At 41.6% G+C, this 15,191-nt stretch overlaps 2 protein-coding genes across 2 annotated transcripts; both read left to right on the top strand.

The window, feature by feature from the left end:
• The first annotated feature begins 687 nt into the window (after nt 1-687).
• Nucleotides 688-7,540, top strand: LOC147127374 (glycine--tRNA ligase-like). The gene is made up of 17 exons (XM_086020855.1): nt 688-897; nt 1,433-1,534; nt 1,646-1,748; nt 2,019-2,160; nt 2,231-2,319; nt 3,262-3,338; nt 3,428-3,573; nt 4,061-4,210; nt 4,298-4,460; nt 4,603-4,767; nt 4,861-4,967; nt 5,273-5,419; nt 5,765-5,850; nt 5,931-6,040; nt 6,144-6,237; nt 6,786-6,976; nt 7,155-7,540. Exons 1-17 carry the CDS (start codon nt 853-855, stop codon nt 7,266-7,268), a joined length of 2,031 nt encoding a protein of 676 aa, XP_085876981.1. The 5' UTR covers nt 688-852; the 3' UTR covers nt 7,269-7,540.
• Nucleotides 7,541-8,250: 710 nt separating this feature from the next.
• On the top strand, nt 8,251-14,070 carry hhatlb (hedgehog acyltransferase like, b). The gene is made up of 12 exons (XM_086021089.1): nt 8,251-8,437; nt 9,882-10,037; nt 10,623-10,690; nt 10,771-10,884; nt 10,963-11,157; nt 11,378-11,587; nt 12,172-12,343; nt 12,439-12,583; nt 12,664-12,699; nt 12,981-13,182; nt 13,484-13,625; nt 13,736-14,070. The coding sequence occupies exons 2-12, from the start codon at nt 9,932-9,934 to the stop codon at nt 13,963-13,965; spliced, it is 1,620 nt and encodes a 539-aa protein (XP_085877215.1). The 5' UTR covers nt 8,251-8,437; nt 9,882-9,931; the 3' UTR covers nt 13,966-14,070.
• Nucleotides 14,071-15,191: the final 1,121 nt, after the last annotated feature.

The raw sequence follows: 15,191 nt of genomic DNA on the forward strand, positions 1-15,191 counted from the left end.
ACCTTAAAGTGGAAGTCAACCTAAACGTTTTTTTCAAGAATACGTTCCCAGCAGGCCCATTAGCTGAAACATGGCATTCTGATTAATGTTGCGTTTGTGGAATACAAATTAAGCAGCAAAATGCACTTGTTTTTAGCCATCTGCGGGGGCGGCCATTTTGTCACTTCTGTCGACTGAAAATGACATCACGACCGCTCACAATGACCAATTATATTTGTCAAGTGCATGATTAAAAAAAAGGTTACCGTCGTAAAGTAATTCCCAAACGACCTTTCGACCTTCTTCCATATGGTTGAACAGTAATACCAAAATAAACCAGACTCTGGAAGCTTACGTATGGAATTATTGGACAAAAACACATTGTGCTATAATTACAGTTTCAATTGCATTAATGTTAAATTTCCTTTCCGTTGATTTTTTAAAATACTTGATTATCTTTTAAGTTTTAGTTGATGAGTTTTTGTTAACTAAAGGGAATTTTTGACATGTATAAACTAGGAAAAACAACACAATAGGTGTAATGGTAAGTTATAGTCCATTTATGCAACAGTCATATTTGTACAATTTATGGTAGGTGTGGGGTGGGGTGGGGCCTTTAGCAAGTCACTTGGACACATTCTTAGAAACTCGCTTGTATGTAAAGCAGCATGACTGAGTTTGGATGATGCAACTCAAAGCCTTGGTTTCAGACCTCACTAGCAATTCTGAGGTAGAGTGAAGCATTACAGGCTCCTCCCGCTGGGCCGGGCCGGGCGAAGGAAAAGCAACCAAGGAGAAAACATCTGCGCTGCTTGTAGCGGGGGGAGCACACACTCACAAGCGGTTTCACTCTGCGCTTTTCGACGTGGCAACATGGAACAAGCTTTGGCACCTTTGAGGGAGGCTGTGCGGGAGCAGGTGAGTTACTTAGGGTGGGAGGAAACAAGTCTGACGTTGCCACAACTTTGTCTTTTTCCAATCACATTCTGAGCTAAGGGCGTGGAAACTTTTACATTTAAACCTTCAAGTGGTGTTTTTTATGGACTTCAACACTAACTTTGATGTTAAATGCCGGTTTCAAATCCACATTGATTTATTGATTTATTTTTATGAGTGTGCACTGCCCCAGAGTTCAAAGCAAAAATGGTGAAGCAGCATTTAGCTGTTATGCTGCACGCAAGTGGAATAAGATAAACAGAAGTGGAGTCAGACCCGATTGTAAATGCTTTTAAATCCAGGTTAAAAACTTTGCTCCCTCCAAATACCTTGAATAAAGTTTAAAAAATAAAAAATCGTTTTTAAATGAATTTCACAGTATGGGCTTTTAGGAATATTAGAATCCTATTTTTATTTTTTCACTTTTAAATGTTCTTAGTCGGGGGCGGGGGGGGCATGCTATGTCTCCTTTTACACAAAAATAATGGATAACGTACCGTACGTGTGTTGTCTTCAGGGTGACTTGGTGGCCCAGCTGAAGCAGCGAGGAGCCCCCGAGCTGGAGGTGAACCAGGCTGTCACAGAGCTGAAAGCCCGCAAGAGAACTCTGGAAATGAAGGTACGACTTCGACTTCTTTGTTCCACTGCCGTTGGCTTTCACTTTTGCTTCCACTTTGCCACCGCAGCTGTCCTGTAACAGTAAAACCAAAACTTCACTCTTGACTTGCAGGAGCTGGCCTTGCAACCCAAAGATGATGTCGTTGACCGGGTAAAGATGGACGACGCATTAAAGAGGAGGTTCTTCTACGATCAGTCTTTTGCTATCTATGGAGGTAGGGTCAAATTAAATAAGCCCCCAAATAAGTTTGTTTGTAAGATAGCAGGGTACTTCCTGGTTCTTGGAGGGTAACGTAAAATGGTGGGCAGAATCTTTAAAAAAAAAAAAAGATTACAGCTAATCCAATCAAAGATGGAGCAAAATATCAGTTTAAATTGTTTATCCGTGATGTCATTGATCGATCGGTGAATTAAGACGGATTGTGGCCGATCACAAAATAAATGCATCAAATTCAAAATATCGGCCGATGGTAATTTTTCGCCAGGGGTGGCTGGCCTGTACGATTTTGGGCCGGTGGGGTGCGCCCTGAAGAACAACATCCTGCAGGTATGGAGGCAGCACTTCATCCAGGAGGAGCAGATCCTAGAGATCGACTGCACCATGCTCACCCCCGAGCCCGTCCTTAAGTGAGTGCTCTCCCCCTTCCTTAAAAAAAGAAAAAAAAAGTAAATATTCATTCATTATTTTCTCAATCAGGACGTCAGGCCACGTGGATAAGTTTGCTGATTACATGGTGAAGGACACCAAAACGGGAGAATGCTTTCGTGCTGATCACCTCCTTAAAGGTGATCACGTCATCTTTTTTTTTTTTTGTGTCAGTGCAATTTAGTGAATTTCACAACGAACACCTGACGACAGGTTTGTACCCGTCCGTCACACATCTGGCGGATGGGTGGGGCTGGAATTTGCGTCCCTAGGAGGTATCTAGTCTTTCTGGTACATGTAAACGATTGGATTGTTTCTTTTGCTTGCAGCTAGATTTGACGAAAAAGGATTTTGGTTATAATAAAAGCAGGCCTAAGCAAACTGCTGCAACATCTGCCAAATGATAGCCCGGACCCTTTTGTTGCTCCAACATAATTGCTTTCATTGATTGTTTCATTCAGGAATATTGTGCAAATCAAATCCTACATTGAAAATCACAACGGCTTTCAGTTTGTAGACATCAAAAGTTCAAAACACCAACAAGTAATCATGACTTAATTTCAATATACTGTGCCTGCTTCGAACATCTTCAAGATGAATTAATTGGTACTAATTGTTTGGTGTCTTTTGCACATGTTAGGCTTGTCGGGTCAGCGTTGCGTTGGGGAACACGAGGCAACTTGAAACTTCTCCTCCTGCCAATTCAGAGAAACGCGTTACGTCATTCTTAACCAGCCATTCAAACATTGAAGCTCATGTTTCCTATTGTGCTTCCTTGGCAAGTTATGTAATTAGAGAATCAATGTAAAAAAACAAGGTCATTTTTTAACATGAAGTCCATTAACACACCAACTTTTTTTCTACCTGCTTAGAACATCCTTGACAAAAAAACAAACAAAAACAAAAAAAACACTTTTGCATTTATAAGGCTGGTTGATTAAGTGCTGCGTTCAGACGCAATACGTAAATCGGGCCTCCTCCTAAAATCGAATCACTACATCATTTTAATCCGCATTAAGCATAATTTAAAAAAATGCATCTAGAATTTGATCCGAGACTGATGGCGTGTCTGGTGTCCACAGCCCACTTGAAGAAAGTGATGTCCAACGAGACGTGCTCCCCTGAGAAAGTGGCGGAGATGGAGGACGTGATCACCCAGGTGAGATGCCAAGATGATGTCACATCCTGTCCCGTGCCAATCATGTCCTGCTCTTACCTTCACTTTTTCTATGTGCGTGTGCGCACTAGATGGACAATTACACCCAGCAGGAGTTGGGCCAACTGTTTGTCAAGTACAACGTCAAGTCCCCCTCCACAGGAAATGACCTCACCTCTCCCATCTCCTTCAACCTCATGTTCCAGACCTCCATCGGGCCAGGAGGCAACACTCCCGGGTACTACTACTACTCTTCCTACAGTAGTAATAGTAACACGGCCACCACAACAACTATTACTTGGTGTACTTCTTTTTAGTTCTGATATTAATTCTTGTTCGACTACCATGACTAATATGCATACAGTTACTACTGTCATTGCTATTACTACTGCTAAAACCTTGATGTGCTCCCACTACCTGATATCTTAAAATAAATCCGGTATCGGGTGCTTGTGGAGGCTGACGATACCAGCCACCGATACTTGACGGAGGAAAAAAAAAAATCGGACATCAAACAAGTCCTCTAGTAGTTGAACTATGCAATATAGCGGCAATTTGACTCAGCCAATCATTATCTATGTGAAAAATTTGTAATTTTATTTTAGTTTTATAAATCAAAAGGAGTAGAGGCACTACTTACTATTGTCACAACTAATGTTATTTCTTCTTACTAGTAATATTGCTTACTATAGGTGATGCAAATGCTTGCATGTTTGTTTTGGCAGCTATCTGAGACCAGAAACGGCTCAGGGAATGTTCCTCAACTTCAAGCGACTGCTGGAGTTCAATCAGGGAAAACTCCCCTTCGGCGCCGCTCAGATCGGAAACTCCTTCAGGAACGAGATCTCGCCTCGCTCCGGACTCATCCGCGTCAGGTTTGAACACCGAGCGTGCTCCATTTTGCATCGGGTGCTTCATTTCGTGGTTGGAATAAGAATGAAACTGTTACCTTCACATTGCAGAGAGTTCACCATGGCTGAGATCGAGCACTTTGTGGACCCCGACGAGAAAGTCCACCCCAAATTCTCCAACGTGGCCGACCTGGACATCCTGTTGTACTCCTCCAAGGCTCAGACCAGCGGCCAGTCGGCGCAGGTCATGAGGCTCGGGGATGCTGTGGAGCAGGTACGGAAAAGTCAAAATATTACGGTTTTTGTCAAGTATACCCCGCAATAAACGGGGGTTCACGTGGGGCCTAAATCACCCGTCCTCCCCAGCACCAAGTACCACCAATCCCTTCAGCATCGGCGTCATTTTCATCACGCAGGGCATCATCAACAACTCTGTGCTGGGCTACTTCATCGGCAGGATCTACCTGTACCTGCTCAAGGTGGGTCTTAGCAAAGACAAAGTGCGCTTCCGTCAGCACATGGAGAACGAGATGGCTCACTACGCCTGCGACTGCTGGGACGCCGAGTCCAAAACCTCCTACGTAAGTCGTCTGTCCTTCTACCCGGTTTGGACCGTAACGGCTGCTCTGTCGTCACGCAATGTCTTTCTTTCTTTCTTTCTTTCTTTCTTTCAGGGTTGGATCGAGATCGTGGGGTGCGCCGACCGCTCCTGCTACGACCTCTCGTGTCACTCCCGAGCCACCAAGGTGCCCCTCGTGGCGGAGAAGCCCCTCAAAGAGCCCATATCCTAACGCGCCCAACCAACGTAATTCATCATTGAATTAAGACAATATTCATTCAACAGGTTGAGCTCTTTTTGCTCAATACGAAACAATCATCTGGAATATGTGAGATGCCACCGTTGGTAGGTGCTGCTGTTTTGGCTAGCAACAGAATTCAAATGCGGTTACGAATTGTGTCGCTTGAAAAAAAAAAGATCTATGTAGGCATTTATTTGGAATTGGACCTGCAGTGTAAAGCCTATCACGACATTTAGCGAAAATACGGTATTTAATTGGGAGTGCGTTAGTCCTTAACTCGTTGACACAAGGTGGTCAACGTAGTGAAGTTCGAGCCCAACCGGGGTGCCATCGGAACGGCGTACAAAAAAGACGCCAAGCTGATCTTCGAGTACCTGGACGCGTGCGACGAATGCTTCATCGGCGACCAGGAGAAACGTCTCAACGGAAGCGGGTAATCGGCCATTCTTCAGATAAACAATGTCCAGTGCATTTCTAACGACAAGTTTTTGTAATCGGGTTAAATTGTGGCATGTATGGGATGACTCCCATTAAACATGAGTTTGAATGCGATTGTGAACACAGCCACACTTTAGTTCTCAGTTTATTCTTACTTCCATGCTTTGAAACTATTTTTTTTTTTTTTCAAATGCATTAGAGGTCCTATTAATGGTGGCGGTTTTGAAAACATTTGTCTTTGTCTTACCTTTTCCACATGTTGCATAAACCTTGAATTTGAATTGAGGTGTGTCGATTTTTTATATCCGCTGTATTGATAAGTGCAAATTGCTTTGTGCAGAGAGTTCAGCGTGTCAACAGAGGGCAAAACGTTTAAGCTTTCCAAAGACATGGTCGCCGTCAAGAGATTCCAGAAAACGTTACATGGTAAAAAAAATAAATAAATAAAAATGGCAATCACAATTTCACGTTGCAGCGTTACACTCTCAATTCTCGTTTGCCCGCAGTTGAGGAAATCGTGCCCAACGTCATCGAGCCGTCCTTCGGCATTGGCAGAATCATGTACTCCATCTTTGAGCACTGCTTCCACATGCGGCAAGGAGACGAGCAGAGAACGGTGGGGACCACGGGCTTTTTTTTTTTTTTTTTTTTTTTTTTTGCTGTTTGTTTCAATCGTCTCCACAGATTGATTTTCTTATTTCAATATGATTGATTTGCAGTATTTCAGTTTTCCCGCCACCGTGTCGCCGTACAAATGCTGCATCCTTCCTCTGAGCCAAAACCAAGAGTTTACTCCTTTTGTCCAACAACTATGTGAGTTTACTGCTGAGTCGTCTATAGTTTTGACGTTACAGATTGAAATAATTTATATTGAATTAAAAAATGTCAATTCAAAAGCGAATTAACAGTTTAATAAGATAAATTAAGATTAACTGATGAAACAGCCATATTTGACATTCAATAATCATAAATTCCTTCAAATTAGTTGTTTTAATTAAAAAAACATTTTATATAAGTAAATTCATGAGAAAAAATATGATTTGAATACAATAAGGCTGAGATTACCGATATATAAAATCAAGAGTTAAAATGAACATTTTGAAAAGTAGTTTTAAAAAAGTATTACACGATATTAAAGTATCATGTAAGTATATTAATCTTTTAAAAAAAACTGTCTTACATTACATTTGAAATACAATAAGGCTGAGATTGTATAGTAAGATCACAATTTGACCAAAATTATCACAAAATAAAAAGTTCAAGAATTTAAATGAAATATGAAGTAATTCAAAACACTTTTTGAAAAGTATTACATTATATTAATGAATGAAATGATAACCTGTCCTTTATGTCCTCATCAGCCGAGGCGCTGACCCGAAAGGGCGTGTCCCACAAAGTGGACGACTCGTCGGGATCCATCGGGAGGCGCTACGCCCGCTCCGACGAGATCGGCGTGGCGTTCGGCGTCACCGTCGACTTCGACACCGTCAACAAGACGCCGCACACCGCCACCCTGAGGGACCGAGACTCCATGAGACAAATCCGCGTGGAGGTACGTCTTGCCACAACATCAATAAACATTCTGATGATAATTCTCTCCGTTATAGCCAATTTGCTGCCACCTTGTGGCGACAAATTGAGGGCGTCAATTATTTGCAGATTTTCTTGCTTCACTTAATGTCCATATTGTGATGCTGTTGTACTAATAACAAAAACCGATGGCGGTGCAGGTGGATGCTTTACCTGGGGTGATTTGGTCGCTGGCCAACGGTGTGTCCACTTGGCTTCAGCTGGAGCTCCAGTACCCCCTCTTTGAAGGGCAGGAGACCAGCAAGAAGGAGTGATGGGCAGTGTCTGGCGATCTTCAGGAAAAAGTCATAACAGCCATAAGATATCGTTGAAAGGGCTAGAGTACAAATGAAAGGAACTGTAAACTCAATATGAGCTGGCATTCACACCAAGTGTGCAGGTTAAGTCCCCTGTGGTACATTACTCGTGATGACACAAGTGCAACAGCAGCACTTGTTGTTGCCATGAACTCACATAAGCTATATTATTTTTTTTACACCTCACATTCGCCCTTATTCCAATAAATGAATTATGTTTTTTTTCCCTCCACCGTGTCCTATGTTTGAGTCGTGCATCTATTTTCACTGTATGGTGTGTTGTTGTGTGGCACCCGTGTGCGGAATGCAAAGCATGGACAAGGCTCAAAATTGCAACGGGCTTACCATCCCAAAACAGCTGTCTCATTTCGGAACATGGAAAATAGCATAGCCGCCATTTTATTTCATTGTTTATTTGTGTGTGTGTGTGTGTAAAAAAAAGAAAAGAAAGCAAATATTTTTTTATATTATGTTAATGACAATGTATCTAATTTAATTAAAACACATTTTAGCATATTTTGTCTGTTAAAATTTAATTTAAGTGTTTGGCTCATGACTCATGAAAGGTATAGTATAGCAGTGGTTACATTAAAAATGCAAAACAGTTGAAGTATAGACATAAAAAAAAATATGAAATAAACATTTTTTATCATATATTTTTGTCTGTTTAAATATTTTTAAAAATCTGTTTAAAAAATGTCAAAATGTTGTATATGCACTACTACTGTCCAAGTACAGTTCAGTTGCATTTAACTTTTTAGTACACTGCATTTGCATTCATATTTAGAACCGTTTATTTTGAAACTTTTATTTAGGTAAACTTATTTAATTCAACTTTTATATGTTCCTAAATTAAAGCACGGTGTTAATGTTCTAACTGTGCATTATTTGGCAGCCAAAAAGTGTCCCCTGGGGGCAATTAGGCCCACCCACCCCTTGCGTCCCGCCCCTCTTTGTCAGCAAAAGTAGAAATACAGCAAGTCACCTTTTCAACTGCTGGCAGCTCCCCTTTCAGGGAGTCCGCAGGACCTGCAGCCCCCCCAAAAAAATTCTCATCACATTTCAACTCATTTGAATATTTACAATAATTGGGACGTTTTGTTGAAGCAACCTCTGCTGAGTTCAAGGTCAGTACGACAACAGGTGTTTGCAAAGGACAAAGTAAAGTGCATGACCGTGTTGCTATTTAGAGGCATGCATGTGACTCAAACACTATTATGTTCTCTAACTTTTTTTTTTTTTTTTTAAAAAGACTTTCATTGTCTTAAAAGTCAAGCTTCTCACTGGAGAGCTTATAGTTGAAGTGTGCCTTAAAAAGAAGCCAGCAGCTGTACTTTGTTGACGTCTAATGAGTGCAAATGCCACTCTTATTCCCTTGATTGGCAGCTCAGATAAAAACAAAGTGACTTTTGTTGTTTTGAATCACAGGAGAAGACTAAATCACCAGGATGAGGTTACAGAATAAATGTCAAGTCATAAATAAGCAGCTTCATTTTGCAGCTAAAATGGAATTTGGCCAATAAACAAACAAAAAGGCATTTCTGTCTGCAGAAACTTGAGTGTCTATTATAATCAGAAATAATAATCTGCTCATGAAAGCCCCACAGTGGTCTCAGAAATAACCTGAATGTGACAAACGTGTCAAAATAAATAAACATTTAATGATAATGGACCAGTGAAAATCAACCCCTTTGATTCGTGATTCAACAACATGATTTTTTTAAAAAACAAAAGTGATGGTAATCCTAGAAAAGATTGACAATAATTTGACCATGTTCAACCAAGGTGTGTCCTCTCATGAGCATCGCAGGTGTCTTCAAACTTGCCGTTAGTCAGGCGGTCTATTTAAAGGGTGACAAGTCGTTTGGTGACATGGTGTGTATGTGCCACACTAAACATGGAGCAGAGGAAGCCAAGGAGATTAGAAATCAAATGATGGATCCAAAAGAAATCATAACTAAATAAATGACAAAACTACAAAGATAAACACATGCATGGATAGATAAACATCACGCACACCTGCACAAATCAAGACAAGAGTTGTATCAAAAAAATGTGCCCTTTTACAAAAGATAATAATGCTCACTTTTGATTGAGATACAATTTAAATTATAGCCTATAATTATGGTTGTTTGTTTGAAGTGGGGTACACCTAAGCCGAATCATACTGGGGGTGTTTCTAATATTTTGGTTAGCCTGCTGAGCGTCTTATGAAGGGTCAAAATATGAAGAACCAAGGGATGTATCGGAAACGCTGGATTTCTAGTAGAACTCTTGCGAAGTTTCAACTGTGCGCGTGCTGCATGACAACAATAAAATGCCACTTTGTGATACACTATGGACAAAAGTATTGGGACCCCTATTTTTCTTCCGCACCACTCATCCAAGCGTGTCTATACGACACACCAGGAAACTGTGCATAAAGGGGTGTGTCTCGATGCTTTTGGAAACGAGAGTGGTTAACACCATTAATGGCCTGAAGTCTGGCGTCACTTACACAGGTAAAACCAGTTTCGGGGTGTTTAAATACACTTGTGTGTTTAGGTGCTTTTTTTTTTTTTTTTGCCGGAGTTCCTGGTGTGCGTGTGCGTGCATGTCTGTGTGTGTATGTATGTGTCACCATGGCGATTAAAGCGGCGCTTCCCAAATATGAGCTGTACTTCTACAACACCGTGCTGGCCTTGGCCCTGTTCTGGTCCACCTGCTGGGTCTTTGACGCATCCACGTGTGAGTATGACACGACACACGTAAATACACATGTACAATTGCACGCGCACACACCCTCGCACACACAATGTATGAAACTGGTCAATTGAATGCACAACTTTGAATTTCAAATGATTCAAACGGTTTTATAAATCTATTCGTTGTATTTAGAAATTGTAAAATGTGTGTAATTTACCATTGTATGACTGTAGATGATTTTATACATTGTATTCAAATTATTTATAAATCATAGAGGTATTTATAAAAATATCTTATATATATTTGTACACTTTAATTTAGAAAACAAAGTGTTTTAACTTATTTAGAAATTGTAATGTAATATAGCATCATAATAAATTGAAATCACTTAAAATAATTGTAGTAAAACAAAGCATTTGTATATCTAAATAATTATTTTATTGTACTTACAATTAAATAATTTTAACTGCATTTATTTCCTAATTATATTCGTACATTGTAACCTCGTTAAATGTTAGAAACAATTATAAAATGCTTCATACGCCTTCATTTTTTTGTACTAATATTGGTAATTGTTAAATCTATATTTGGATTCAATTTCTTGCTCTTTTTCTTATTTTATACCAGCAAACACAAACAGAAAAGCATTCAAGTCCAGCGTGAAGCCAGGATGGCACTACTTTGGCAGGAAAATGGTAAGCCATCACTTTGCAGTCCTTCTTGAAACATAACAATCCATACCTTTAATTTTGTGGGGTTTTTTGGTCCTTCCAAGGACACGGCGGACTCCGAATGGGCCATGTGGATTTGGACCTTCCGGGCTCACATCGTCTTCGCTTTGTCTGGACATGTGCTGTTCGCCAAGCTCTGCTCCATGCTGGCTCCTCAGGTGCTTCACAAAAAGATGGCGACCGTTAGCGCTTAGCAGCAGTTAGCATCAAATGACACCGTGATTGTTGTTCTACAGTACAGGTCCCTTGTGTATATGGCGTACGGGATCCTGGCGGTGTGGACCAGCATGGGCTGGACCTACGTCACCCTCATCCTGTCCCACTGCATTCTGCTCTACAGCATCTCACTGGTTAAGATACGCTGGCTGTGCTTCGTCACGGGCTTTTTCACGCTGGCCACTTTCAAGTGTGAGCCCTTCCTGTCCTGGGAGGTATGTTAAGGAGATGTACGTAGGGAAAAATATTTGCTAGCTTGAACAGAAGCACCTGAACGGCAGGTATGTTCATGAGTGACTACAATCAATTTTGGAGCTTCGAACCAAAATGGCCGACTTCCTGTTCGATTTTAAACTGGTGTCAGGGACCCCTAATGTGCATCTGTTGCAATTTCCAAATAGATGATGTCATTTATGTCCACCAATGATTTTCCAGGCGGGCTTCGTTGCGGGTGACTTCGACCTGCGTCACTTTCTCTTCTACGGCGGCTGCGGCTTCACCATCATGCGATGCATCAGCTTCGCCCTGGAGAACTGCGAGCGCAAGGACGGCAACTACAGCATCCTGGAGCTGCTCAAGTACAACTTCTACCTGCCTTTCTTCTACTTCGGGCCCATCATGACCTTTGACAAGTTCTACGTGCAGGTCCGTTTCGGTTGTAACCCGAGTCTACTTAGCCGCAGCCTTGTCGGTTTGTCACACCTTCCAATAAAGCACACGCACGGCTATTTATGACTCAGCGCGGCTCACCAGCTGCATAGATGCACATAATAGCGTATACACTCACCAGCCACAACATTAGGTACTCGTGCTAATAACGTGGAAAATTTAGTTAAAAATCATACAACAATTCAGATGGTCAAAATCTCACAAGGATTTTTTTTGTTCGAGAATTGTCGATGTTTAAAAAGACATTTTTTAGACAAATTCTGTTCATTTTAATAGTACGAGAATACAATATATTTTTAATGTAAATTTGTGCACTTTATCATTTTGTATTACTGATCATGTTCCCCTCTGTAGTTTGCTGATCAAATTAATGCTGCACATAATTATGTGTATCTTATTAAATTATACTGAGTTACAGGTTTAGCTAAATTCGACAGATTACCGCACTCTCTTTGACATGTTTACTAACGCAATGCAATTTACCAATATAAACGTTCAGTAAAGTAAGAGTCCATGCTATGTATCGGCTACAAAAGCTTTGTATGCGCTGCCCCCTGCAGGCCAATAAGTCGGACCTGAGCAGGAAAGAGCGGGAGATGTGGAACATCAACGTGCAGGCCGTAACCCACCTGGCCCTCATCCTGGCCGTGGACCTCCTCTTCCACTTCCTGTACGTCCTCACCATCCCCGGCGACTTGAAGCTTCTCAGGCACCTCTCTGACTGGGCCCTGGGTCGGTCTATACTTTAAAAAACACTATAAATAAAAAAAACACGTAAAGAATGAGAATCTGAACTTGAATGAGCTGTGGAATGTGTTTGTTTGTAGTTGGCGTGGCCTACTTTAACCTGCTCTACGACTGGGTGAAAGCCGCTGTCATGTTCGGGGTCATCAACACCGTGTCCAGGCTGGACCACCTGGACCCGCCCAAGCCGCCCAAATGCATCACGACGCTCTACGTCTTTGCCGAAACGTGAGTTTCAGAGACTTGGAAAGCGTATTTTCCTCTGCGCCAGACGCTCTTTGTTCATCGTTCTCCATCTGCTTTCTCAGACACTTTGACCGAGGCATCAACGACTGGTTGTGCAAGTGAGTAGCTCCACCACAACCTTCGCGGGGTCCGGCAGCCGTAGCTTGGTGGGCTGCAACGTTACAACTTCTTATTCCTTTGGAATTTGTGATTGAAAAATGTTTACTTTCTTGAAAATGGGCAACTTTTTAATTCTTGTGGCATTTAGGGGGACACCGTATTATGGAGGACCTGTAATGGAAATAATAATTTGGAAAATAGAATATGCCACAATCCAAGCGCTCTACAAAATGGATGCCCAAGGTCGGATCCTGTTGTGTTTTCCCCCCCCCATCAAAAGGTACGTGTACGATCGACTGGGCGGCAAGCATGACGACGTGCTGGCGGAGCTGCTGGCCACGGTATGCACCTACGCCGTCACCATCCTGTGGCTGGGACCATGCAAGGTGGTCCTGGTCTGGGCCTTCTTCAACTGCTTCGGCCTCAACTGCGAGCTGTGGGCCGCCAAGCTCTTCTCCATGGAGCCCTTTGCGTCTTTCGAGGTTTGTGCGTCCGTTTTGCAGCGGGGAACCATTATGGCTTGGACTCAAGTCAACTTGGGTCACTGTTTTGAAAAGACGTGAGACTCGGCCTGGACTTGTGAGGTGAGATTTGACTTCTTGTTGGATGTTTCAGGTACAGTGTCTGTACATAACCTCAGTATTTATTTTCACGGTGACTTTTTGACGTTGAGATAACCAAAGACTTGACTTGAGACTTACTAGAGCGACTTAAAACTTACTTGAGATTTGCAGCTGGCTTTATCCCATCGCTGAATCATCTCCCTTTTCCGTTTCTTTCAAGAACGCAATGTCAGAGGCGATGTCGCGCCGGATCCGAGCCGTCGTCTGTGTCTTCAACTTCTGGAGTATCGTGCTGTACAACACCCTGATTCTCAACAGTTTGGATTTTGCCAAGTTGGTGGCCAAGCGTCTGCTGCTCAAAGGTGAGCCCTTCGGCTGGAGTTCAAGCGACACAATTGAGATATTGCCATGCGTTACCGACTTCCAAATCCAGCCATGATGTGGAAACTTAGCCCTTCTCCCAACTGGCCAGGTTTCCCGATAACCACCGTGGTCGTCATGTTTGTGACCTACTGCCTGATTCAAGTGATTAAGGAACGGGAGAGGAAACAAGCCCTCATCGACGACCCCGATCCGCTTCCTCCCACGACGTCGGACGGAACGCCGGCAGGAGCCCCGACCGCCCCTCCGGCAGACCCTGCAACTCCCGCGCCAGCCGCCACTCAACCCGCCGCCGATCCCAGCAAGCAAAAAGCAGAGTAGATGATTAAGTACAGTCATGGGCACGCATGCAGTCTTGATTTTCGTATTGTTTTGAATGACGTGAGTGAAGTTTTGTGAAACGTCTGTCATGAAAATAAATGAAGTACAAGAAGGAAAAAGTCTTTTTTTTATGAAAAAAAATAAATAAATCATCCTGTAAAATTAAAGTTGTAGACAATAGTACAAGATAAAAAAAAAATTCATGCTACGAGAAGTCATTTTTTACAAAAAGTCATCGGAAATGAAAGAAAAAGTTTTTAAAAAACTTGTAATCTTGGGGGGAAAAACTTATGAGTCGAGTTTTTTTTCAATTAACAGAAAATTACTTTTTTGTGAAGTCATAGATTACAGCAGGGGTCTTCAATCCTATTCCTCGGGAGCCTCTGTCCTACCTTTTTTCCCATCTGTCCCTGACCATGACACCTGATTCAAATGATCAGACAATCAGCAAGGTATACAGAAGCTGTATAATGATCCTGATTATTTGAATCAGGTGTGTTGCACCAGGGAGGGATGGAAAACAGGCAGGACAGCGGCCCTTGAGGAACAGGATTGAAGAACCCTGGTTTAGAGGAAAGTCCTGATGCTACGAAGTTATTTATATAGTAAATTTTTTCGTTTAAAAATATTTTACGATGTAATTTTTTTTTTTTTTTAGGAAAAAGTTATGATGAAAATTGTTGTATTTTTTCCATGGGAAAAAAGTACTTCATTTTACAATATTAAAAATGAAAACAAAACAAAAAAAAGCTATTTTAGCTAATGAACTTCTAAGATAGTCACCAAAAGAAAATAGTTATATAGTTTAAGAAAATTGTGAATTTAGATTTCTTATGAGAGAAAACAGTTATATTAAAATTAAAGGTTACGTTTTAGACAGAGACAAAAAAGGTTTTCTTAATATTAATGAAAATACAATACATCAAGAAAATACAATCACATTACATTTTTTGGGAACTTTCACTGAACTGAAAAGGTGATTTTTTTTTTCCCCCCCAGAACATTAAAATAAAAAGAGTCGTACTACTATAACAATAAAGTCACATCATGCCATGTCATGATAATGTAAATAATTTCGGATGACTCAAGAGGACGACAGCCTACCTTGTATCGTCTATTTCAGGGCAATGAAGTCAGGTGTCAGCTGACTGTGAGCAGGGAGTGAGGAGGGATATAACTTGGAGGGGAGCTCGGGCGGGTTTTAGGGTGGCGAGCGCCTGTCATGT

This window comes from Filicampus tigris, chromosome 21 (assembly GCF_054856515.1).
Source record: "Filicampus tigris isolate MCC_2025a chromosome 21, RoL_Ftig_1.0, whole genome shotgun sequence".
NCBI classification, from domain to species: Eukaryota; Metazoa; Chordata; class Actinopteri; order Syngnathiformes; family Syngnathidae; genus Filicampus; species Filicampus tigris.

What these genes read in the sequence shown, in the direction of transcription:
- hhatlb (XM_086021089.1), top strand. Translation starts at nt 9,932, where the DNA reads ATGGCGATTAAAGCGGCGCTTCCCAAATATGAGCTGTACTTCTACAAC. An exon ending in GGTCTTTGACGCATCCACGT is followed by an intron (nt 10,038 to 10,622) that starts GTGAGTATGACA and finishes ATTTTATACCAG; the next exon opens with CAAACACAAACAGAAAAGCA. An exon ending in ATCAACGACTGGTTGTGCAA is followed by an intron (nt 12,700 to 12,980) that starts GTGAGTAGCTCC and finishes CCCCATCAAAAG; the next exon opens with GTACGTGTACGATCGACTGG.
- LOC147127374 (XM_086020855.1), top strand. Translation starts at nt 853, where the DNA reads ATGGAACAAGCTTTGGCACCTTTGAGGGAGGCTGTGCGGGAGCAG. An exon ending in AAGGAGACGAGCAGAGAACG is followed by an intron (nt 6,041 to 6,143) that starts GTGGGGACCACG and finishes ATTGATTTGCAG; the next exon opens with TATTTCAGTTTTCCCGCCAC. An exon ending in TCCTTTTGTCCAACAACTAT is followed by an intron (nt 6,238 to 6,785) that starts GTGAGTTTACTG and finishes TGTCCTCATCAG; the next exon opens with CCGAGGCGCTGACCCGAAAG.